Below are 24,520 nucleotides of genomic sequence, written 5' to 3'. Positions count from 1 at the left end.
ATAAATAAAACAATAAAATTTTTTTAATGAATAAAACATTAAAAAATTTTTAAGGATTACATATAACATTATATACATAAGTACACATATACATGTACACAAATATACATATATAAAACCTCACAACAATCCTGTGAGGTACAGTACTCATGCTCATAGACAACTGAAGCTAAGAGAATTCTAGAACTTGCTCAAAGTCACATAGTAAATTGAAAAGCCAGTATTTGAACACTGCCTGACTGCAAAATATTCCTTTAACAATTATGCTATACATGTTACAGATAAGAGCTAAAGGACTTTAGGGGCGCCTGGGTGGTTCAGTTGGTTGAGTACCTGACTTTGGCCCAGGTCATGGTCTCACAGTTTGTGGGTTCGAGCCCCCATGAGGCTTTGCTGACAGTGCAAAGCCCACTTAGGATTCTGTCTCCCTCTCTCTGCCCCTCCCTCCCTCTCAAAAATAAAAAACATTTTTTAAAAAGTGCTAAAGGACATTACTGGGGCATCCCAAAGTTAGCTAATATAGTTGGAGAAGACCACATGATACATGAGACTTGAATAAACCCCCAAGTGTAGATAAGATTTATTTAAGCAAAGGGGAGAACAGAGTTAAGGAGTAAGAGTAAGGAAATAGAATAAACATCGGGTGTTTAGGAAGATATAACAAATCTGGGATTAGTGGAAGATGAATTGAAAAAGCCAGATGGTCTTTCATGCCAGTTTTTAGAGTTGGTACTTTATTCTGTAGGTGTGAGAGAGCTAACAGTTTTGAACAGGGGTTAAGATGGGTAACATTGGTATTTGAGAATACTTCATTCATGGACATAGTGTAAAATGCATTTAGGGAGAAGGTGGTTTAGGAGTTAAGGTGGTCTGGGCAATAATGAAGAAAACCTGAATAACATAGGGTGGGTGGATATGTGACATGTTTTTGAAGTGGGTTTTGTTGACTAATGGGGAATGAAAGCAAAAGGAAGCCAATATTATTTGAATTTCAAACCTTTACTAGAAATAGTAAATAATTCGGGAAAGGGAACCTTTGAGAAGGAAGATATAATAAAGGTTGATTTTGGTTGTTTAGAAAGTTTAGTGAACTATAGTTTGAAACTATAATGAAAAATTTAAGAAGAGTTATTCTTTAGGGAGGTGGAGATAAGAATTAGAGTTGAGGAGTTTGGGGATAGAGCTGAGGATTTGCATGTACTCAGCATAAGCAAATGGAAACAAGCCAGTACCAGTTCACCACGAGAAAAAAGCATATATACAGAGAGGAGGAGGAGAATGTTGCTATCCACTAGGTGTTAGAGGAAGAAGACAGGCTCACAAAGGAGAGAAGCAGCAGTTATCCAGAGTTGGAAAATAACTTCCTTCCATGTGCTCATCTTCCTCCTCTATACACGTGAACCTTCACCATACCTCTTCATAATTATTTGAGTGTATTTTCTTGCCTTGTTCATACTTCATTACTCTCTGTTTTTTATAATATTTTATTTTTGAGAGAGAATGAATGTGAGTGGGGGAAGGGAAGAGAGGGAGACAGAGGATCACTGTCAGCGATCTGTGTTGTCCTCACAGAGCCCATTGTGGGGCCCCAACTCACAAACCATGAGACCATGACATGAGTCAAAGCTGCTTAAATGACTGAGCTATCCAGGCACCCCTCATTACTGTCTCTTTATTTTTTTTTAATGTTTTATTTATTTCTGGGAGAGAGAGAGAGACAGTGTGAGCAGGGGAGGGCCAGAGAGAGAGGGAGACACAGAATCCGAAACAGGCTCCAGGCTCCGAGCTGGCTGTCAGCACAGAGCCCGACGCGGGGCACGAACCCACGAACCATGAGATCATGACCTGAGCCGAAGCCAGACACTCAACCGACTGAGCCACCCAGGCGCCCCCATTACTGTCTCTTTAAACCGGCATGCCTAGGGCACCTGGGTGGCTCTTTTGGGTAAGTGTCTGACTCTTGGTTTTGGCTCAGCTCATCATCTCATCATTTGTGGCTAGAGCCCCATGTCGGGCTCTACGCTGACAGTATGGAGCCTGCTTGGAAACCTGTCTCTCCCTCTCTTTCTGCCCCTCCCCCTACTCATTCTCTCTCAAAATAAATAAGCTTTTTAAAAAAATGAAATATTTAGGGGCACCTGGGTGTCTCAGTCGGTTAAGCGTCTGACTTTGGCTCAGGTCATGATCTCATGGTTTGTGGGTTTGAGCCCTGTGTGGGGCTCTGTGCTGACAGCTTGAAGCTTGGAGCCTGCTTTGGATTCTGTGTCTCCCTCTCTCTCTGCCCCTCCCCACCATGCTCTGTCACTCATAAAATGAATAAACATTTTTAAAAATTTTAATAAGTAAATAAACCAGCAGGTCTTCATTTTCTATATACCTACCTCCCTTGCTCTATATAATCATTTTTTAGACTTTTTCAAAACTGACCAGTTCAAAATTGGATAGTAAGATATTTTCAAAGCCCTGAGTCCAAAGCTGTATCTAATTTCAATAGCTTATCAGAAGAATAAAACTAGTGTCTCTGATTGGATTTTAGCTACTCATCAGGAGAACAAATATCCAAAAATATATAAATACATATATTTTGAAGTGTGAGTTAATTCTGAATATTTTCTAATTAAATAACAGGATTCTTGGAGATGTGTAAGTGAAAGTTGGAGGAAGAAAGTTCCAGAGAACCAGAGAGAGAAAACAGATGTACTTTTAAATCATTGCTCATGAAAGACAGTATTAATATACAATATGTGTTGCATATTAGAACTATAAGGTTCAGCCTGTGCTGAAGCTAAGGCTGCTGGAATTGATAGGAAGAAGACATTGATCTCTTAAGTCCTGAGAAATCTTGTAAACGACTGCCATTTTTGTATGTGTGTGTGTGAAAATGTACATTCTTAAAGTACCCTGGAATCGAAGCATTTCTCTATTAGATAACACAGATAAAATCCTGATTCTAAAAAAATAATGTCTAAATAACAACTTTTCAATTTTTCAGAGGAGATGCGAAAACAAGGCTTATTTCAATGGCTTGATTCTCTTCAGACTGGTAACACCACCTCTCCAGACCTGCAGCTCACTGTCGGAGCAATGATTGTGGAGGAAATGAGAGCAGCCATAGAGAGGGAGACGACCTTTCAGTGTTCAGCTGGAATTTCACACAATAAGGTGAAGGCTAATTATAGGTTTCAAGGAGAAACACAGATATCTGTAGTTAAATACAGCAAGGATGGATATGAGTGGGACATTTAAATCATTACATGTATTCTTTGAAATGGGCTTCTACTTAAAATTTATGTTGAGGACCAAATAAATGCCTAAGTAATTCCTTAACAAGGAAAATGTCATTAAACATGTGCTTTCCTAAGAAACAAGAGGAAAATTTGGCAGAAAATGCTTATACAGTTGTATCCAAAAGATTTCCTTAATGACTAAACTGTCTATAGAAAGAAGGAGGTTAGTCTTTGAATTTTATATATGAACCTATTTCTTTTCACTTTTCACTTTCTTTTTCACAGAGTTTTAGAGGTTTTTTTCTGGTTGGGTGAAGGGAGGGGGGGTGGGTGGGAGATAAAAGTCCTATTGTAATTTAAACAAGACGAAATGTTGCCTAGTAGAAGTTCTAGAGAATCTCTCCAATGAATTTAAAGGATGAGTTTATACTTTTCCTACCAATTATAATTTGTGAACTGATACCACTGAAGCACCTTATTCTTTCAAAAGAGTTCTCAAGGATTTAAGGTTTGGTGTTTTCATTTTGAAGTCTTGTTTCTAGTAGATGTTTGCTATTGGAGGATGATTTTGAAGCCGATCTCTATCACAGATATTTAAATTATGGTAATCTGTGTTAAATCCAGGACTCAAAATGGACTAACCATTAGTCAAGAAATGTAATCAGGGGCACCTGGGTGGCTCAGTCAGTTAAGCGTTCAACTGCGGCTCAGGTCATGATCTCATGGTTCATGGGTCAGAGCCCCGTATCCTGCTCTGTGCTACAGCTCAGAGCCTGGAGCCTGCTTCAGATTCTCTGTCTCCCTCTCTCTCTGCCCCTCACCCACTTGCACGCTCTCTCTCTCTCTCTCTCTCAGATTCTCTGTCTCCCTCTCTCTCTGCCCCTCAACCACTTGCACGCTCTCTCCCTCTCTCTCTCTCTCTCTTTCTGTCTTTCAAAAGTAAACATTAAAAAATTAAAAAAAAAAGAAATGTAAATGTGGTAGGTAAAACAGGTTTGTTTCGGCATTTTCATATGGACACACACAAAAAAATGCACCTTACGTAAGTTTCTTCTGCAGCTTGTCTGGGCTTTTCCTCCTCTTGAAGTGGGAGAACCTTAAGGATAGATGGGAATGGAAAAAAAAACGACCAAAGGGAAACCGAAAATAGAAGATGTGGAAAGAACAATGAGGATGATGATAGTGGCTCATAGTTTCCACTGAGGATGTTGTGGGACACCAAGGTTTAGAGATGTCTTGAGTTTCTGGTTTTGTTTTTGTTTTTAATGTGGAAACCATTAGTAACAGCCCTTAAACTGTGCCTGTGTTTGTGTGTGTGTGTTAATATTCACCAGCTCTCTGTGGGGGGGAGGTTGACAGTTATGAAGCTTTTATGCTTTCCATGCTCCAGGTCCTGGCAAAACTGGGCTGTGGGCTAAACAAGCCCAATCGCCAGACTGTGGTCCCACATGGCTCGGTCTCACAGCTCTTCAGTCAGATGCCTATCTGGAAAATGTAAGTATTCAGGGAGTACATTCAATGTCACTTATATACTTGTGAAAGCACTCTGGTTTCTTCTGTTCCTTATGAAAGACTGGAGCCAGGAAATGTAGGTAACCAGAAAGGTAGAAGAGAGAGAACACAGGAAATTTGGAAAAAGACAGACTTTTTATGTTAAAGAGCCTTCAATTCTGGATTATCTGGGGAAGTTATTTTATCCTGCATTTTACAAATGAACTGAGTTTTAGCTGTATCTTTAACTTCCTTCTAGCGTTTTTATTCAAATTTGTTACTAAATAACAAAAACAATAGGAATTTTACTTCTTTTTTTCCTTCTAATATCATCCCGTGGTGTTCAGGGCTACTGAATTGCTCCCAAAGTAGGTATGAGAGAAAAAGCCAAGTAAAATGAATAACTAGACTGTGCATACCAATTGTGTGTCCTTGATAAGGGCTTATAATATTGTTGAAGGGACAAAATGTCACACAGTTCAAAGGAACCGTGAAAGTGCTATCAAGACTACATGAGTATTTGCTAAATGAGTTGTGCAGGTAGTTACCAGAGTTCAGAGAAGAGAAATCTGAGGAGCATTTATGAAAACTGCATGAGATTTTGTTTTGTCAGATGGTAATTGAAGAGCAATTCTGATTTTGATAATGTTTTGAACAGAAAGAGGGGGGAAAGTATAAGGTATTTTCAGTGAGCTGAGACATAAACTCATTTACGTGGACCATACTGAAGAAGATAAGTGATAGAAATAGGACCGAAAAGGTAGATGGAGGACAGACAGATTTATAGGAAGCCTTAGAGGCAAAGCTTAAGGATTTTTATTATATTCTTAAATATAAAAAGGTTTTAGTCGTGAAAGGATTTGTTTGGGGGTTGGAAATTTTAATCCCTAAATGGGACAGTAGATCCTTACAACTGAAAGCTTTTTATACAGTTGACTTTGGTAACTAATCCATGACTTTGAACCTTTTGTTTATGCTATTCTTAATCTTCACAGGTCCTAAGTCCCAGGGTATTTGAATTTCTGGAATCATCTAGTCTTATACTAGGAAATTAATAGTTTACAGGAGCAACACGTGCTGCCATTGTCCCTGAACCCTATGGAGAGCTATTTACACAAGCAAAATTTCTTATGTCTGCTGATAACCAGATATTTATGATGTGACCTATAAATTTTTTGTCTTTTTTGTTAGTCGTAATCTTGGAGGAAAGCTAGGGGCTTCTGTCATTGCAATCCTGGGGGTGGAATACATGGGTGAACTGACCCAGTTCACTGAATCTCAGCTCCAGAGTCATTTTGGGGAGAAGAATGGGTAAGTGATGCCTAATGCTTTTCAATCATAACCTTTATGGAGATACTAAAGTCAAATGTAGACAAAGGCATCCAGTAAAATTTAGACCTATCTTTAACATTTGTTCCTCGGGGTAATTTCTTTGGCCCTTTTGCTTTGAAATATTAGGTCACTGTGGCCTGTCAGTCTAGAGTAGTTTTTCATTTATCTAAGTAGGTTGACAGGCTTGGATATTTAGAGCATTGCTGTGTGCTGAAATGCTGATAATTCTTTAAAATCTTTTTTTTTAAATGTTTATTTATTTTGAGGTAGAGGAGGAGGGGCAGAAAGAGAGGGAGACAGAGGATCTGAAGCAGCTCTGTGCTGATAGCAGCGAGCCCAATGTGGGGCTCAACCCCACAAACTGGGATCACAGCCTAAGCTGAAGTCAGGTGCTTAACCACCTGAGCCACCCAGGCACCCCTCCCTTAAAATCTTTGTATTTAGACTTATACCAAGAAACTTGGGGATATGAATCAGTGGCTTGCTCAGCACTTTTCCAAAAATACAAATGATGAGCTGGCTTTAAAACACACAACCAGTATCTCTCTCCTTGGCAATATATTCCGCTAGCATTCACTGGGAAGGGCAGGAATTTTGTCCGAGGTGAGGTAATACTTAATTTTGGACAAATTTTTCCATTTCCATGAAGGGGACAGCAAGGTAGTGCAATGTAGATATTTTAACAAGAATAATAATTCGCTTTCACCTTAAACTTTTTTTGCTGCTTTTATTAGATCTTGGCTATACTCCATGTGTCGTGGAATTGAACATGATCCAGTTAGACCCAGGAAAATACCTAAAACCGTTGGCTGCGGCAAGAACTTCCCAGGAAAGACGGCTCTGGCTACTCGGGAACAGGTAGGCAGGCATTCTTGACAGAACATTGCCTCTTTTAAGGGGCTTAGTGGGTAGGTTTTGGTAACTGCAGAAAGTTTAGTAAGTTAGTTGGGACTATTCTGTGGTAAAGTATGAAGTTCTTTTTTTTGTGTTGAAAATGGAGTGAACTTGATTTATTATTATTTTTTCCATGATTTATTTTTTCTATCCAAAAAGAAATAAAATGGAACTGACTGAAGTTTGAAATGGAATTACTCATTTTTTTGGTAGGTGACAACTTGGAAGTCCTGGGATATTATGCCTCTAGCTTGTGTGTTTTCTTTTTTCTCAAAGCTGGAACATGCCTGAAGCTCACCTGATGGCATTCCAGCAAGAAAATAAGACGAAAGTCTTGAGCTAGGGCAGGTCAGAGTACTGAAGATTTCTATGATCTGGTGATCCCTTGGTTATAGGGGACTTTATTGCACACTTAACATTTGTGGGAGAACAGAACAAATCCTCCATCTAGTACTATAATAAACCTAGAATTTTTAAATGAAAGATTAAAGTCTCAACACTTTTTTTAGGTACAGTGGTGGCTTTTGCAATTAGCCCAAGAACTAGAGGAGAGGCTAACCAAGGACCGAAATGATGTAAGATTTTCTTTATTCTTGGGGTGAGCTTTGGGATTTAAATACCAGCTGTTGCTTTTATCTTAAGGAGTAGAAACAAAGATACAAAAAGATGGCAGACTAGGAAATTTTAAGAAATCTTTTGGGGTACCTGGGTGGCTCAGTCGGTTAAGGGTCCGACTTTGACTTAGGTCATGATCTCACAGTTCGTGAATTCAGGCCCTGTGTTGGGCTCTGTACTGATGGCTCAGAGCCCAGAGCCTGCTTGGGATTCTGTGTCTCCTCTCTCTGATCCTGCCCTGCTCCTGCTCTCTCTCTCAAAAAAAAAAAAAAAAAAAAAAAAAAAAAACAAAAAAAAAACTTTTATCTTCTTTCATCAAACTCAACGTAAGACCTGACTACCCCATCTCTCTCATTACTATTTGGCTCTACTCCTTTATATATTCTTTATTTAACCCCTTCTACAATCCTGACTATACAGTGGATCTTCATCAGAGTACAGAGCCATTAAATAGTACATTCAGGGATTAGACTGTAAATTTTGGAACTTAAATACAGTCATGTGACACAGAAGTACTGACAGTTTTAGAGACAGTACGAAATCAAAGATTTGACATCTGATGATTAGTTTCTTTATCCTCTCTTTTAGTTTTATTGATAGATATTTTATATACCATAAATTTCACCCATTTACAGCACACAGCTCAGTAGTTTTGGTATATTCCAGAGTTGTCCAACTATTCCACAATCAATTTGAGAACATTTCATCACTCAGAAATCTTCACCCGTTAGCAGTTACTCAGCCCTAGGGAACTACGGTTGTGCTTTGTCTTCAGAAATTTTTATGTAAGTGGAATAATGCAATACATGGCCTTTTGATTGGCTTGAAATCTTTTGGTTAACACATTTTCAAGGTTCACTCATAACTTATATCAGTATCTTTTTCCCTTTTATGAATGAATAATATTCTATTAATGGGTATATTTTGCTTATCCATTCATCAGTGAGTGAATATTTGAGTTTCTACTTTTTGGTTATGAACATGCATGTATAGATTTTTATGGAGACTGATGTTTCCTTTCTCTTGGGTATATGCCTAGAGTTAGAATTGCTGGCTCACATGGTAACTATGTTTAGTATTTTGAGGAACTACTAGAGTGTTGCTACACTACAGTACACTCCTAGCAGTGTGAAAAGGTTTTAATTTCACTGTATCTTTGTTATGGTCTTATTTTAGCCATACTAGTGGGTGTGAAGTGGTATCTCATTGTGGTTTTCGGGTGCTTATTGGCCATTTTCTTATCTTCTTTGGAGAAAGCTGTGGAGACCCTTTGCCCATTTTTGAAATGGTTTATTTGTCTCTTCATTATTGAGTTTTAAGAATTCTCTGTATATTCTGGGTATTAAGTCCCTTGTCAGATATTTAATTTGCGAAAATACTTTCTCCCATTCTGTGGGTTTTTTCACTTTCCTGATGGTATTGTTCGGTGTGTTCTCCCGTGTTTCAGCATCTAGGAGTCCTACAGGTCAACTGTATACTGTCAGAAATCATCCAAAACTACCCGGTTGCCCCTTGTGGTGGTGAATGTTTCTTCTTCGGTGGGCAATCCCGGTTGTGTTTTGGGCCTATTTGCCTTTGCCCACTAGGTGTCGCTCCATTCTCATTTCTCTTTACAAAGCTTCATTAGGCTTTAAAAGCCTTCAGGCAACACAGTAGGGATCCCTGAAAATCTCTAAGCTTAAAAGGATTTTATGCCCAAAGTAATTCTGGACATAGAAGATCCTTGTCACTTCACTATTTAAAGTATTCTAGTGGCTTCCCTTCATACTTAAGTCATGTGTAGATTTCTTTTATTCTGTCGTGACCAAAATGATTTGGTCCCTATTTTTCTGTCCTTTCCCCTTTCCCTCTCTGCTGTAGCCTCCACCCCACCAGTAGCCTCCCCTTTTATTTAACACACCAAGCTCCCACCTTGGCAGTTTTGTCCTTGCCATTCCTTCAGCCTAGAGACTCTTTCTTCATATATTCTTAAAATTTCCTCCCTCAGTTTATTAAAGTCCCAAAGGTCACCTTCTTCAAGAGGCCCTTCCAACTACCCCATCACATCAGCAGCCTTCATCACTCTCTTCCTTATGCTGCTTTTAAAAATAGAGGGGCGCTTGGGTGGCTCATTCGGTTAGGCATCCAAGTCTTGGTTTCAGCTCAGGTCATGATCACACAGTTTGTGAGTTCGAGCCCCACGTCAGGCTCCGTGTTGACAGTGCAGAGTCTGCTCAGGAGTCTTGCTCTTTCCCTCTCTCTCTGCCCCTCTCCCACTTGTGCTTGCTCTGTCTCTCTCTCAAAATAAATGAACTTAAAAAAACCCAGAAATTTCTTATTTCTATTACACACCTACTTGTTTATTTTCTGTAGCTCCTGCTACAAGTTAAGATCTAAGAGGGCCTGGACTTTATTTTGTTCTCTCCTATGTCTTTATACAGTAGCTGATACATAGTAGGCATTTAGTTCATAGTTGTATGGTTTTAGTCAACTGCCTATTTCTATTCTCTGAAGATAAATTCTTATGAACTGTATTTACAAAATGTACAAAAATACAAAATATATTTTTACCAACAAAATAGTTGCTGCTGTTGGCTTGTTTGCCTGAGGGGTATTTCTTCTTACCACCATCTCCCCATTTTCAATTATTTTGTCCTGTTCCTATCACCTGTCAAAATATCCTAGATATTCTAGTATTTCATCATTCAGTTCTTTCTGCTCCAATTACTTCTTATACTAAGAAACAGCATAAAATATTTTTAAAATTAAACAGGACTATTTCCAAACCACTCTGGCACCCTGGTTCTTTTAATTTCCTCTCAAAACAATTCAATATATAGAGCCCAGATGCTCACAGTAACTTTCTGGTCTCAATCCTTTTATACCCACAGAACGACAGGGTGGCCACGCAGTTGGCTGTGAGCATTCGTGTACAAGGAGACACACGTCTCAGCAGCCTACGCCGCTGCTGTGCCCTTACCCACTACGATGCTCACAAGATGAGCCGTGATGCATTTGCTGTCATTAGGAACTGTAACACTTCAGTAATCCAAACTGGCTGGTGAGTTTAATTGCAGCTTGTCTTCTCAGAAGACAATTGTACCCTGTCTTTCTCTAAAATGAGTGGGCTTTCCAGCTGGGGTAGGGTCTTGGTGGCGCTGGCTAGTGGGACCTATCACAGAGAAGAATGGCAGAACGCAGCACACCAGGAAAAAAGGCAGCTCGGCTACAGCCTCTTTGGTGCATTTCAGTTCTTAGGGGTGGGTTCCAGAAGCACAGTAAACCAGTCCTGTCTCCACCTTTGTTGCAGTCAGGCAGAACAACCAATGGCACGTGGGAGTATAGAAACTCAAATTTCAAGGATCTTGAACTTGGGAATTTCCATATTTGACGGCTCTGTCTTAAAAGCATCTTCCTTGACAATGCAAGCGACCTATATTCGTTGATAATCTCAATCTAACATCCCAACTCAGTTAGTTACAAGCCCCACTGGTATAAAACCAAATGTCATATTAAATTTCACTTCATTTGGTCACAAAAAATAACCAAATATATGATTAGAACGTGTTCATTAATTGTTCGGATATTAATGATTCTCAGTATTGGGATCCTCTAGTTATTTAACGTAGCCTGTTACACTGAAAAAAGTATTCCCTTTTTTTTCTTTTGGGAAAAAAAGTATTCCTAATTCACAATGGAAATATAATTCTGCGAGAAACATAAATTGGTTGTTTACTTATAGATCTATACTAGAGATTATAAAAAATAATAAAGGAAAGAAAAGAAAGGTTTCATTGAACACCTATGTTATTGCTTATCTAACCATGTGAGCACTACCGCTGTATGTGCAGACCCACAATACGATGGAGTCTCTAGGCTGGGATCTTTGTTCTCTATTTGGAATAATTTATTTAACTTTTACTTCCCGGTATATATTTATTTTCAAATACTGAACAGGTTCACTGAACCAAATGATAAATTATGATACTATGTTCATATGAAATCGTATAAATTAACAGACTCTGACCAATACCAGGAGTGTGAAACCTATGGACAGGGAAACATCAAAATGATCTGATTATAAGACCATCCAAAACGTGAAACCAGAGGATAGTGATGTACCGCCATGATAATTTTAAAACAGCATTTACTCTTTACCTCATCGAGGGACTGATCTGGCTACGAAAGCATGTTTTATCTTTTGAAATTCAACTGATGTGAAAATGTATTTGAGTCATTGGACAAAATGAGTAACATTGTGACAGGAATTTCTTGAAATGTCTCTGAGACTAGGATAGGTAATTCCAGTTGTGGGATTTCATGCTTTAGAAGTCAGAGTTAAAAGTCTGTCAGAAGTAGGGTGAGGTGCTGTCTTCTTTAAAAACAGAATGGGTAGGGGCGCCTGGGTGGCTCAATTGGTTAAGCATCCCACTTCGGCTCAGGTCATGATCTCATGGTTCATGAGTTCCAGTCCCGCGTCGGGCTCTGTGATGACAGCTAGCTCAGAGCCTGGAGCCTGCTTCCGATTTTGTGTCTCCCTCTCTCTCTGGCCCTCCCCTGCTCACGTTGTCTCTCTCTCTCTCTCTCAGAAATAAAACATTGGGAAAAAATTTAGAAAAAAACAAAAACAAAAACAGAGTGGGTAGAATGGCTAAGAGGAGTTTGTCAAGAGACTTCCCAGTCTAAATGTTCTAAAGCTTTTTTGCTGCCCTGAATAAAATTTCTCGCCTCAACCCTGAATTACAGCTGTTCTTAAATGTGTTACCTTATGAACACCTAGCAGTCAGGGGACCCAGTTTCTATATGTCTGACGTGGTTAGGTGTTCACCAAGTCAGCAGTTCTCAAGATGCGGTCCTAGGCCAGCAATATCCGCATCACCTAGGAACTTTGTTCAGAGGGTGCATTCTCTGCCTATCCCAGGTCTACTGAATGAGTAATCTGATACCCTAAAATTTAAGAACCATAAACCCTAGAACCCTAATCCCAGTCATTTACAAACTGAATCCGTGACCTGGCGCTAATCTTGTTCCTTTACTTTCTGTACAGGTCCCCTCCCCTCACAATGGTTTTCCTCTGTGCGACCAAATTCTCTGCCTCTGCCCCTTCACCTTGCACAGACATCACCGCCTTCTTGAGCAGCGACCCAAGTTCTCTGCCAAAGGTGCTGGCTACCAGTTCAGAAGCTAAGACCCAGGGATGTGGCCCGGCAGTGACAGCTGCTAAGAAAGCAACCACTTCTCTGGAATCATTCTTCCAAAAAGCTGCAGAAAAGCAGAAAGTCAAAGAAGCTTCAGTGTCATCTCTTGCTGCCACTACCCAGGCCGCCACGAGCAATTCACCATCCAAGCCCTCGTTACCTTTCCAAACCAGTCAGGCTACAGGAATGGAGCCCTTCTATGAGCAGAAGGGTCTACTTCTGAAGCAGAAACCGCTTAATAATCTTTCGATTCTCTTCCCTCCACAAAGTCCACAGTCCAGCCCTAAAAAGTTAACAAACTCTTTTCCAGCAGAGGATCCAGAAGGCACCCCCTTCTGTCCGGCAGTACTGAAGGTAGGAGCCTCTGAAACAACTGCAGGGATGGATTCGGCCCAGAACGGCCCAAGCAGCCTTGCTGCTTTAACTTCCAGCTCTGCTCCGGAAGTGGCTCCAAAGCCTACTACCCCAAGTCTTGTGGCAGCTGAGGACGAGGTGCCCTGTGAGAAGTGTGGCTCTCTGGTGTCTGTATGGGAGATGCCAGAACATGAGGACTATCATTTTGCATTGGAGTTACAGAAATCCTTTATGCAGCCCCAGTCCTCAAACTCACAGGTTGTTCCTGCCAGTTCTCCTCAAAGCAAAAGAAATCCCAAGAGTCCGTCAGCCTCCAGTAATAAACGCCCTAGGCCTGAGGGCATGCAGACCTTGGAATCATTTTTCAAGCCATTAGCACACTAGTGCTGCCCTCAGGCTTGCTGCGGGGTTTTAATATTTTACCTGTAAACTAGGAGATGGAAATGTGTTTACCTCTCAAGGAAACCTGTTACTTTTATGTAAGAAAAATAATCATTAGATGCTGAGTTAAGGCTCCCATCTCTTCAGGGGCACAGATTCTAATTGGATTCTAATTCTGTTGCTGACAGAGATGTAAAAACTGACTTCTTGCAGAGATACAACTGCTTGGAGTTTTTAGTCATTATAGGGATGCAGTGTCGGAGTAAAAACGTGTGGGCCCTGAAGCCCAAGAGAGGCACTTTCCTCACTTTTCCTCATCTGTAAAACTGACATAACCTTACTGATTATTGGAGATCAAGGACAATGTGCTTAAAGATGGCACAGAAAAGAAACTGAGAAAAAATGCTTTAAAAAGATTTTTCCTCCAGCTCTGCAACAGGGGCAGTTCAGATAATGCTTTGGCCAAAATGTGAGGTTTGAGAACATGAGGTGAAGACCTGAAACCCTAAGTTGATAACTAGTTTAGGACAGGGCTGTGTACACAGAAGCTGCTCAATAAAAACTGAATTTCATACAAGTAACCCTACTATGGCCACAATTTTAGCCACTGGCCCTTCTACCTCTTATGTTTGGTCTAATATAGAATGAGATTGTTCATGGACTAGTTCAGGAACTCTGTTTAGATTGGGTAAGTCATGATCAGAACTAGATCCTCTCTAGAATCTTGCTAGTCAGGGGACCTGGCTGGTTCAGTAGGTACAGCATGCGATTCTTGATCTCAGGGTTGTGAGTTCAAGCCCCATGTTGGGTATAGAGATTACTTAAAACTAAAATCTTAAAAAAAAAGAAAGGAAGGAAGGAAAGAAAAGAAAGAAAGAAAGAAAAAAAGAAAGAAAGAGAAAGAAAGAAAGAAAGAAGAAAGAAAGAAAGAAAGAAAGAAAGAAAGAAAGAAAGAAAGAAAGAAAAGAAAAGAAAAGAAAGAAGAAAGAAAAAGATAATCTTGCTGGTCTGAGTGTGATTTTGAAGAGCAGCAGCAGCAGCAGCCGCCTCTGATGGGAACTTCTCAGGAATTGTCTCAGCCTCAGCCTCACCGATACTGACCCAGATTCTCCAGGGTGTTTGAGGAATACTGATCCATAAGATGCCAATGGCAAGGCAGTTTTGTAGAGGGCAATGACCTTTCCTTAAACCCTTAACTACAAATGTAAGAGGTAGTGCTTGGCTTTCAGGGTCAATGGCATGTTCATCTCTTTCCTTCTGATGTTTGAATATTTAGCTTAGGGTTTAGCATAGCTTTCTGCACTTGTCTATGTCAATAGTTCTATATTCTTTTTTTTTTTTTTTAGAGAGAGAGCAAGTGGAGGTGGGAGGGACAGAAGGAGAGAGAGTATCTAAAGCAGGCCGCAGGCTCAGTCCCACAACCCTGGTATCATGACCAAAATCAAGAGTCAGACGCTCAGCCTACTGGGCCACCCAGGGCCCCTTATCATACCATACTCTTAATCTCTGTTCTTATATGTGGGAAGTCAGCTTTTTTGATATGGGAAACCTTGAGTTACACAGAGAACCCAACCGAAGATGAACTGAACTGGGGGGTGGGGGGGGAGTGGGTAGGAAGAATGCCATACACATTCCACCTCTCATACTTACACACAAACCAACTGCTTTTAAAGCTTATTTATAAATTAGGGGTCTGTATTTAGTGTGAAGAAAGCGGGGAGCATTTGAAAACCACTGAGTCTAGCAGGAAACTATTTCTTCAAAACTATTTTCCTCTTTTGAGCTAGTTGAATGCAGTGTACCATGGCCCTTTCTCTACTAGATTTATAGTTTCCTGAAGGCAAGAACTCTTGCACATAAGAGGTGCTTGATATTCACTGGATGAAACATATGTAGTAAACAGTTTTAGATGATTACTAGAACTGGAACAGTAAAAATGTACATTCTACTGATGGCAGTGATGGGCTGCCTTATACATCTTTTTATCCTCCTAAACATTCCATTTTTGTAGCAAGGTAGAGCTCAGTAGTTCCTGAAGATGTCGCATTAAGTACTGAGATCATTTTCTAAAATTTCCTTTCTTAATCTGGTGAAAAGGGCCTTTTTTTTTAAAGCCTAAAATGAAGCAACAGTCTCCTTTGGGTACTGTACACATCAAATGGAACAAATTTTTAACACTTTGATTGGAAAGAGAAATTGTGAGTTGAAACATTAGTTTCACTGGACTTCTGAGAGGCCAGGACAGGTGGGGGTAGTGAGTAACCAGTAACGATACCGGCAGCGCACCTTCTATTTTCTTGGAGACGCCAACCCTGCCCCAGCATAGTGGCAATAAGCCTGTGGAGGTGCCAGCAGACGGACAGATAAAAGTCAGTGTTGGGTGAAAGCTCTGTTACCTTTTTGCTGAATACAACCTTTTCTCAGAGCTGTTTCTCAGCAACTGTACAGAGGGAAATAAACCGCTCTTCGTCTCCGATACAGGAGGAAGTTCTTTAACCACGGGCTTCTTATAGTAGCCAGGTAAGCCAGTGGGATTTTTAAAAGCAGCAGAGCTTGAATAGTTAGGGAAGCTATTACTTTAATATCCTGGAGACAGAATGCCTCACTGGACATTGGGCCATGTATATCATTAAATTTCTTTTGCAAGGATCACTGCTCAAAACGCAGTCCCATAAAACATGACTGTCAGGTACTCTGAACACAGAAACAGGAAGAAAGGACTAAGGTGTGGCCAGGTGGTTCCAAGAAGCCACTTTAGGCTACGTAAACCTCACTTCGAGCTCTTCTGCACTGTGAGGGAAAGCGTGAGGGCCAGATGACCGTGACTGTTAAGTTCCATGCTTCAGTAAGTAGCTTGCGTGCTAATCTCCAAATCTCTGACCTGGCACAGAAGCGGGCTCCCCAGTGCGGAGACCATAGCCAAGTGGCCAACTCCTCAGGTGCAGGCTGAGTCTCCACTGAAAAGGCGGCAGTTTCGGCAGTTTCGCTTTCTAGTCTGCTTGCTCAAGAGCTATGCAAATAAGCCAGCATACCCAGGTCACAATACTGGAACGCTGAGGGCAGGGGAGGGACAGGAAAGGGAGAACGGGGAAGGATACCAGATGGGCTCTTTGCTCCATCCAGGGTTCAGCGGTGCTAGGGTTTCACTTGTCTCTAATCCTGAAGAGGAATCTAGCTCTGGTAGCTGAGCCTGTATCTTAAGCATAAGCACAGTGTGTTCAATAAAACATTTTTATTCTGTACAATATATATGTGTGTATTTAAATATATATATGTATGTATATATTTATATTTATATATACGCAGAGAAACCTGAACCAACAAATCCCTGAGTCCGGGGAACCCAGGACATTAACAAAGGGAAAGGAGAGAGTCCATGCCCTAAAGTGTAGGAAATATGGCAACATCTTTCCCTTTCCTCCAGGTTCCCTGCAACAGAGGGAGGACTTAACGTGGGAGCAGGAAGGGTGGAGGGGGTAAAGGATGGCAGGATGGGGAGCTGTGGGTCAGGTCCCCAGTCACTAGTCTGGGAAAGTAAAACACTGTTTGATCCAGCACTAAAACCAACAAATCACTGCAGAGGAGGGGACAAGACTGATTGACATGCAGCTGACCTTCGGTATGCCAAGCCTCCGCTCGGCAGCCCCACGCCTGGGCCAGCACAACAAATAGCACCTGTGGGGCCTATGAGCAGAAAAATGGAGAATGGCCCTTGAGTGAAGGGAAGGGAGACAAAGCTGAGGAACAGACCTCATGTCTCAGCACAAGGTGGGGAGCACTGTCCCTGTGCCATTTCTTCAGACCCTGGGCCACCACCAGATGGCCGGGAGCAGCCGTCTTTTGTCCACAGTCAAGTAGAGATGGGCAACTTACATGGCCTTGAGAAGAGGTATAGAAAAAGGAGTGATTTCGAAGTCCACCCCCAGTTGTGACAATTCCTGAAGTGCAGGAACCACACTGGCGAAATCATGCCCAGTCCAGACAGTAGGGTCAAGGTGGCGGCGGTCAGCTCCCTCCAGTAGACAGGCCATGGAGTTTCCCGGGTTGATGAGCCAACCAGGTGGACGCAAAGCTGCTATGCACTGCCCTGAATGCTCCTGTCTTCTTGACAACCTCAGGACTGCCCCTCCCTGGCCACAAGCTTGGCACCTCTCCAGAAAGGTGGCAGGGAGCAAGGGGCAGAGAGCACCGGTCTCTCCCTAGCCTAGTAACACACAGAGCCGCCAACGGGGGCAGCATGGCCAGAAGTCACCTTATATATTGTAGGGACAGCAATAGAGCTGTGCCTGCCTGGAGGAGTTCAGAAGCCCATGTTGGCCTGGGCCTCTCCTGCTGCAATGGCTTGCACATCAGTGACATGGCCGATGCCCTTGGTGACACCCTCCCGGAACAGCAGCTTGGCGCCCACCTTCAGGTACTCGGGGTGTTTCAGGAAGCGGAAACGTACCACTGCCTTCTCCCCTGTCCGCAGCTTGTCCTGCAGCAGACACGCCGTCACTGGTCCTGGACAGTACTGCCCATCCCACTCTCTACCAGCCTTGGCACTCCACCCGCAGGGGCCTATCAGGCTTCCACCCACCCAGAGAGGGGCTTGGTCCCCTTTACGGGATCAGGGAGTTCTCTAGGAGTCTGGGGCCACGCAGAATTCTGACTTTTCCCTGGAAAAACAGCGTGGCTGGGGCCCTCTCACCTTGGCATGGATCTTTTCCACCACTGCCGTCTGCCGTACGTTGCCCACGTGTACGGTCACCTGGAAGCCTCGCCGGAACGTGGTGGCATGGAACAGTAGCACTATCTCCGCCTCGAACACTGAGCAGATGGTGGGATTCATCTCGGGGCTCACCATCACCATGCCCTGGGGAGGCACAGCCCCCACACCAAGGGCAGACCTTGCATTAGTCTCTCCCTCCCGCACCACCCTCACCCCCTTTCCAGCTCCTGAATTTCCTCTTCCTCTAGGACTTTGAACACAAAGACCTCAGCAGACAATATTCAAAACTCGCCACTTAAAACCCTTCCTTATCCCTCCCGCGTCCTCTAATCCTTCTTCTAACGTGTAGTATTTTTAAGGTCCTGGATATTCAGGTTGCACGACAATGATCCATACTGAAGTATTCTGAGTATTCTAAGCCTTTTTCACACAGTCTGTGTAACCAGCTTACACAGGGGGTTAGACTGTTTCCTTTGAGTTCCTCTGAAGCATCTTAGGTGCTTCTCATTCAAGCAGCCAGTGTCCCAGGCGCTTCTCTGTGTTCCCTCTCCAACCCATCCTCCCACCTCACCTTGCGAAGAAGGGCACGGTCAAAGTCCCCGAGGGCCAACGTAGCAGCCTGGCCAGCTCGCAGCACACGACAGGCAGAGCGGTTGCGCTGGATGCTGCATACTCTCAGCTCCAGGAAGCTGCCATCGTCCGTGGGGCCCACCACCAGCTGGTCCCCCTCACGGCAAATCCCACTGTAGCGCGGAGAGCAGGTAGCACAGCATCAGCCAAGGCCCCCTACCTGCTTCTCTGGGACGGTCACCCAGAACATTCATTCCCTTCTAAAGCTGACTCCCTCAGGTTGGGGGAAAAAACCCTAACCTCTGGCATGGAGGCAGGGGAGAGCCCCCAGTTCAAGGTTCAGACTCCAAAGGCTAATACCTGGAAAGACCAGTAGTGATGACTAGAGAGGTACCTGCTGCTTGGACACTGAATACCCGGTCCCTGAAAGAGCAAGCTCTCCCCTTGGGTTTCACCCCCTGCTCTGAAAAGAGTCATAAGGGATCTTATAATTCCCTACAAGAAAATGAAGTCAGCTGAAATCATCTGGGGCTCAAGGCCCACATTTCTCCCTCAGGGGCTGGGAGATGGCCAGTTAGCAGCAATACTGCTTCTTGAGCCAAAAGACTAGCTTTCTCTAGCTCTTGTCATTGTGACAGCCTGATCCAGAAACAAGCACATCGTTTAGACAGGCTCTGTTCAACTCCAGGGTCCTCAAGGCCATGATCAAGTATATGGGTGTGTGAGGGCTAAATGGGGTAGGCAGCAAGAAAACCAAGCCATTCACCTGGAAAGCGTCCCTCCGACAACGGTCCCCACCTCTGGTACTGTGTAGATTTCATCCACCTGAAACCAAAGAAAATGCTGTCAACAGCCGGCCAAGTCCAAACGCTCAAAACAGGCTCAGGGCTCAGTCAGAAATAGTCCCTCCCAGGGGCGCCTGGGTGGCTCTGGTCAGTTGGGCGTCTGACTTCCGGCTTGGGTCATGATTTCACTGTTCATGAGTTCGAGCCCCACATCATGGTCTCTGCTGTCAGCACAAAACCCACTTCACATCCTCTGTCCTCCCCCACGCCCTCGGCCCCTCCCCAGCTCACATGCATGCTCTCTCTCAAAAAAAATANAATAAAAAAAGATCCAAAAAAAAAAATGAGAACTAGTCCCTCCCAGTGCCCCAGCTCAGGCCTGCTGGGTGGCCAATGACCTGAAACTCCGTCAGCTGCTGCATGAGCTCCTCCTGCTCCTTGCTGTTGGTAAGTGGTGGCAAGATATTCAGAAAGACTTTGAGCAGGTCCAGGCTCTCCCCAGACACGCTGGAGAGCGTGAAGATAGGAGTGACACTGTAGGGGAAGGCACCGAATGGACAGATAAGGAAACTTGTAACAGGAAGCAGAGGGCAGAGCTCCATGCATGCAAAGGTGAGCTTCTGGGGCGGGGGTGGGGGGCAGGGGCACCTCTCTCCTATCTGCTAACCTTCTCAGGAGCTGAGTCCTCTCTCTGTGAGCCAGCCAAGGAGTGTGGCTCATGAGGCTTATCCCAGGGACCAAGCGAGACAGCGAATGCCTGGCACTTTGTCTCCTGAGTCCCAGGCACTAGCAAGGCTCTAGGCTGGCTACCACACATGACCTCTCCGTCCCCACAACCCCAACCAGAAAAACCACAGAACTGAGACAGAACTGGTCTGGACCTGGGGTGGGACACCACGCTCTGGGGCCCCATGACAGCCTTCCCTGTGGATGAGGGCTCTGGCATGAGAAAGGCTTACTTGGGTGACTGGGCAAACTGCTGGGCAGCCGTGACAGCATCATCCTCGGAGGTGACCAGCATGGGGACCTTGTGGCAGCCAGGCTGCTTGAGGACCCGCTCCAGCTGTCGTACTGTCCTCTCCACTGTGGTCTTGGCGCACAGGTCCACTTTGCTGACCACGATGAAGAAGGGCACTTTCAGGGCCAGGGCTAGCCCTAGATGTTCCCTTGTGGTGCCGGCTGCCTCAGAGAAGGAAGGCAGGCAGTGGGAAAGAAGGGTGAGAACGTGGGAGGGAGCAGGGGGAAAGGGAGAGTTCGTTCGGCTCCCGGATTTGAGGAGGCCCAGGGTAGGAGAGTCCGCACCCCCCTCCAGCCCTGTCCCTGCCGCAATGCCTCGTACCGATCCCAGTATTAGCACTGACGAGGAGCAGGGCACAGTCGGGGCAGTATGAGGTGAGGCCAAAGATGGTGGTGTGCAGGTACTTGTGGTGGCCTGCCAGGTCGATGAAGGTGATCATCTTGGAGCTGCTTTCACAGATCTCTTCTGCCGTCCGTGAGTCACTGTAATTCACCACCTGGCCCAGAGCCCAGGGCTCTCAGTGCCCCCTGCCCGCCTCCCCAACCCTTTAAGAGTCGCCAGGACCTAAACCAGTCGCTGGGTGACCCTGCCTCTTAACCCTGAGCCCCATTTCAGCAGACTGATTTAATTCAGTGGACTCCCCATTTGTTTCCTAAGGAGACAGGGCTCACTCAGTGCCCCTCAGGGTCGTCTTCTACACTACTCCAGAAAGTCTCCACACTCTGCCCTCGGACTCTGTCCTTCACCACTACCATCCCATCCTCAGAGTCTGGCCCCACTGGGTCCCGCTGATTTCATGCACCTCTCCCTTGCTGTTAAAGCCCAGGATCTCGAAGCTGATGCTGGAGGTTCGGCCAGACTGAATCTCATGCAGGTGGCGGAAAAGGTTGAGTCGAGCCCGGCCCCGCCCATTGTCCAGCTCTCCCTGGGTCAGGACTCCGAGCAGAGTCGACTTCCCTGAGTCCACATTGCCCAGGACGGCCACACGGAGGTCTAGGAACTGTGGATGAATTTGCCAGAGGTAAGGGCTCCAATCCCTTCCATCTCTCCACGGACGGTTAAGGGCAGTGACACTCCCCGGGGACCAAAGAGTAACCTGGACACCCCCTGGTTCCCGGGCCAGTGAACAACCTGCCATTGGAAAGGGTCTGTGCTCACCTGCTGGTTGTCAGGGACCTTTCGTACCAGCACCTCGGTGATCTTCCGGGGCATGTCGCTATCATAATCCACTTCTCGCTCCCGAAGAACAGTGATGTCTGCCCCAACCCTGTCACAGCAAGGCCATACTGCCACACCTCACCTTTACTCTCCTGCCCCCTACCTTCCACCCGTCCACCCTCTGGGCCAAATGGCCTTCCCACACCTCCCAAACACCCTACTTCACTTCCTATCACCCTCCAATCTATCCCACATCCTTTGAAACAAACAAATCTTAAAGCAAGGAGCAAAAAAGCCTAGGTCCATCACGGAGGAGCCCAGAACACTAGCCTTCCCCACTTCAGCCTTTTGTCAAGAGAAGGCAGCAGAAGGATAGGCCCTCCTTGGCCCCTCGGCCCAACATGAGTGGTATTCATGCGTCTTCTCCAGAGCCAGGTGAGGAGAACCGAGGGGGAATGGGAAGCATACTTCTCTGCCATCCGGTGCAGGGTCTTGAGGGATGCCCGCATCTCCTCCTCGGCCAGCCCCACCAGCAGCCCATTGTCCTCTACCCCAATCTGGTAGACAGCCTCACCGCGGCCCTCCTGGAGCCGCCACTTCATCTGTGTCACCAGGTGCTCAAAGCGGTACTGGGATGGATTCACCAGCTTCAGCTTAGGACAGGTGAGGTATCATAAGAAAATGAGGTCAGAGATGCTCCTCCTAAATAAAGCCACATGCTTCCCACCTGTCCCACTCCAAGGATCAGGACCTCCCTTTCCTCCTTAAACCCCCTCATCCCTGACCTCCTCTAGCAGTGAGTCCCCCTCAGCAGAATGAGGTGCAAAGCTCTTACCCTGAATCAGAGCCCTAAACTGCTATATCCCAAAATTGGACGGATCTCAGAAAAATCACTCCCCCCCAAACACACACCCAGCCTAAGACTCACTTTATATTCGATGTTTCCATCTTCAGCCTGAAAAGAAACAGAAAGCAGTTATGACACAGTGTCCTGCCCCAACTTCTACTTCCCTCTGATTTCTGCTGGGGCCCAGGCAGCTAACTTGAGAGAGCAGGAAGCTCAGTGGCACCTGCTTAGATAGGTGCCTGCCAGGTCATTGGCAGACAAACTCTCTACTCAGCCCCAGTGGACCTCTCTGAAGGAAAGGCCTCTAGGAATACAGTGAGTCACCCATCCAAGCCAGAAACTGAACCCTTAGCCCCTCCTTTCTTTGAGTACTGGTGGCACATTCTTCCTACATACAAGATCACCCTTCCTTTCCTCTGGGGCCTCAAACTGTTGTCCCCAGAAGTCTAGATCTCCTCCGTGTTCAGGCTGCTGAGGCCCTTCTTTGCTACTGGTCTGGGAGACACCAGTTCCTTCCTGCCCACCCCTCTCAGCTGATGTCATCAAGAGTAAGAGGCTGCAAGAGGTTCTGGACCAAGGCCAAGGGTAAGCTCAGTACTGGTCACTATAAGCCTGATGAGAGAGGAGCCCAGATAAGATGAGAGGCAGGGCTCCAAAGTTGGGGCTGAGATGAAGAGAAGAAACTCAGAAAATGCAATAAACTAGACTCACATGCCTGGCGGAGGTGAAATCCCGAATCCACCCACACAATTTCCTCTGGGTCTTCCCTCTATCAGGTGACCTGCCACAGAAGCAACCTGTTGCCTGAGCCTTCCCCTCTAGGGTGCAACAGGATGAGAGAGTTGCTTGTTCTCCCTGTCCTGCATTTTGGCACTGCTCCTCCCTGGCCATTTCTTTTTCTTTCTTCCTTCCTGTCGTCATTCCATCTCTCTGAGGCCCTCTGACTCCTAGGCTCTCACAGGTCTTCACCCATAATCTCTGCCTCAAGGAGTATAAGGGAGATCATTCCTCATTAGCAAAGACCTTCCTTTTTTATCATTTTGCTAAAAATGAAAAATTAGGATGGGTGGCTGCAGGAAAGAGTGCAAGGATGATTGATGGTCTAGGCCAATGGCTCTCAAAGTGTGGTCCCAGGACCAGGTAGCATTAGCAAGGCCTGGGAACTTACAAGAAATACGGAGTATCAGGCCCACCTCTGACCTACTGAATCAGAAACTCCAGGGGCGAGGCAGCAATCCAGGGGATTCTGATACACGCTGAAGTTTGATAACCACTGGCTTAGGCTCTTCCCCTGGATCCTCCTTTCTTAAGAGGGACGAAGTACTGTTACTCTTGGCCTTAGGGACACACACAGCAGGAATGTGGAAGTTGTCCCTATTTCTTCATAGGATAAAGGGCAGGAAGACCTAAACCTGACTGTTGTCTGTTTCCATATTGTGTACTCAGGGATACGGACGGAACATACTGCTCTTTTCTACACCAGCAGTCCCCTGTGGAACAAGTTTAGAAAACTCTGCCTCCTCATCCCAGGATGAAGTCTCTCTCCCATCACAAGGATGAAGCGCGGGTATTTTACTCTGCTTTTTCCAAGGGGATGAAAGTGGGATCCTCTTTCCCCACTTCTCTAACTGGGGTTACTGGATCAGAACAGGAGGGATCCTCCTCCCCACTCTTCCTCGTGGGGTCTGTCTGACACCAGAGGGAAGGTCTTCCCTGGGGTCTTGGGACCGGAAGGAAGGGTTCTCCTCTCCCCTCCGAGTTCTGACACCGGAAGGGGGTATCTATTCCCTCCGTCCCGCCTCCCTGGAGTACCGGGACCGGAAAGAGTAGTTTCCTTTCCCCCGCCACTTCTCATAGGAGGAGCTCACCTCGGGGGGCAGGTACGGAGGGTTGTTGGCTTTGCCCCCTCTGTTCCTTCCGTTCTTCTTCTTCCCCTTTGGGCCCCCGCAGCTGCTGCTGC

The 24,520-nt window shown here is 45.0% G+C and overlaps 2 protein-coding genes across 4 annotated transcripts in view; one reads left to right on the top strand and one right to left on the bottom strand.

Annotated features, from left to right (window-relative positions):
• Positions 1-14,332, top strand: part of POLH (DNA polymerase eta) — a 34,454-nt gene extending 20,122 nt beyond the window's left edge. The window contains exons 5-11 of the mRNA XM_077764886.1: positions 2,993-3,162; positions 4,618-4,721; positions 5,910-6,029; positions 6,785-6,908; positions 7,454-7,519; positions 10,430-10,599; positions 12,586-14,332. Coding sequence (XP_077621012.1) covers positions 2,993-3,162; positions 4,618-4,721; positions 5,910-6,029; positions 6,785-6,908; positions 7,454-7,519; positions 10,430-10,599; positions 12,586-13,474 — 1,643 coding nt within the window. The 3' untranslated portion in view covers positions 13,475-14,332. The remainder of the gene's footprint in view (positions 1-2,992; positions 3,163-4,617; positions 4,722-5,909; positions 6,030-6,784; positions 6,909-7,453; positions 7,520-10,429; positions 10,600-12,585) is intronic.
• Positions 12,733-24,520, bottom strand: part of GTPBP2 (GTP binding protein 2) — a 13,148-nt gene continuing 1,360 nt past the window's right edge. Inside the window, exons 1-12 of one of the 3 annotated variants that reach the window (XM_077764889.1) lie at positions 24,429-24,514; positions 22,642-22,668; positions 22,182-22,366; positions 21,714-21,822; positions 21,358-21,555; positions 20,877-21,051; positions 20,497-20,716; positions 19,936-20,071; positions 19,519-19,577; positions 18,754-18,925; positions 18,162-18,326; positions 16,458-17,948 (exon numbers count right to left, since the gene is read on the bottom strand). In XM_077764889.1, coding sequence (XP_077621015.1) covers positions 17,772-17,948; positions 18,162-18,326; positions 18,754-18,925; positions 19,519-19,577; positions 19,936-20,071; positions 20,497-20,716; positions 20,877-21,051; positions 21,358-21,555; positions 21,714-21,822; positions 22,182-22,315 — 1,545 coding nt within the window. In that variant the 5' untranslated portion in view covers positions 22,316-22,366; positions 22,642-22,668; positions 24,429-24,514 and the 3' untranslated portion in view covers positions 16,458-17,771. Of the gene's footprint in view, positions 12,801-16,457; positions 17,949-18,161; positions 18,327-18,753; positions 18,926-19,518; positions 19,578-19,935; positions 20,072-20,496; positions 20,717-20,876; positions 21,052-21,357; positions 21,556-21,713; positions 21,823-22,181; positions 22,367-22,641; positions 22,669-24,428; positions 24,515-24,520 lie in introns of those variants that run through there. The other 2 variants (XM_077764888.1, XM_077764887.1) reach the window with 2 other exon arrangements.

This window comes from Crocuta crocuta, unplaced genomic scaffold (assembly GCF_008692635.1).
Source record: "Crocuta crocuta isolate KB4526 unplaced genomic scaffold, BGI_CrCroc_1.0 scaffold44, whole genome shotgun sequence".
In the NCBI taxonomy this organism is placed as follows: domain Eukaryota; kingdom Metazoa; phylum Chordata; class Mammalia; order Carnivora; family Hyaenidae; genus Crocuta; species Crocuta crocuta.
This window is presented reverse-complemented; position numbering and strand designations above follow the sequence as displayed.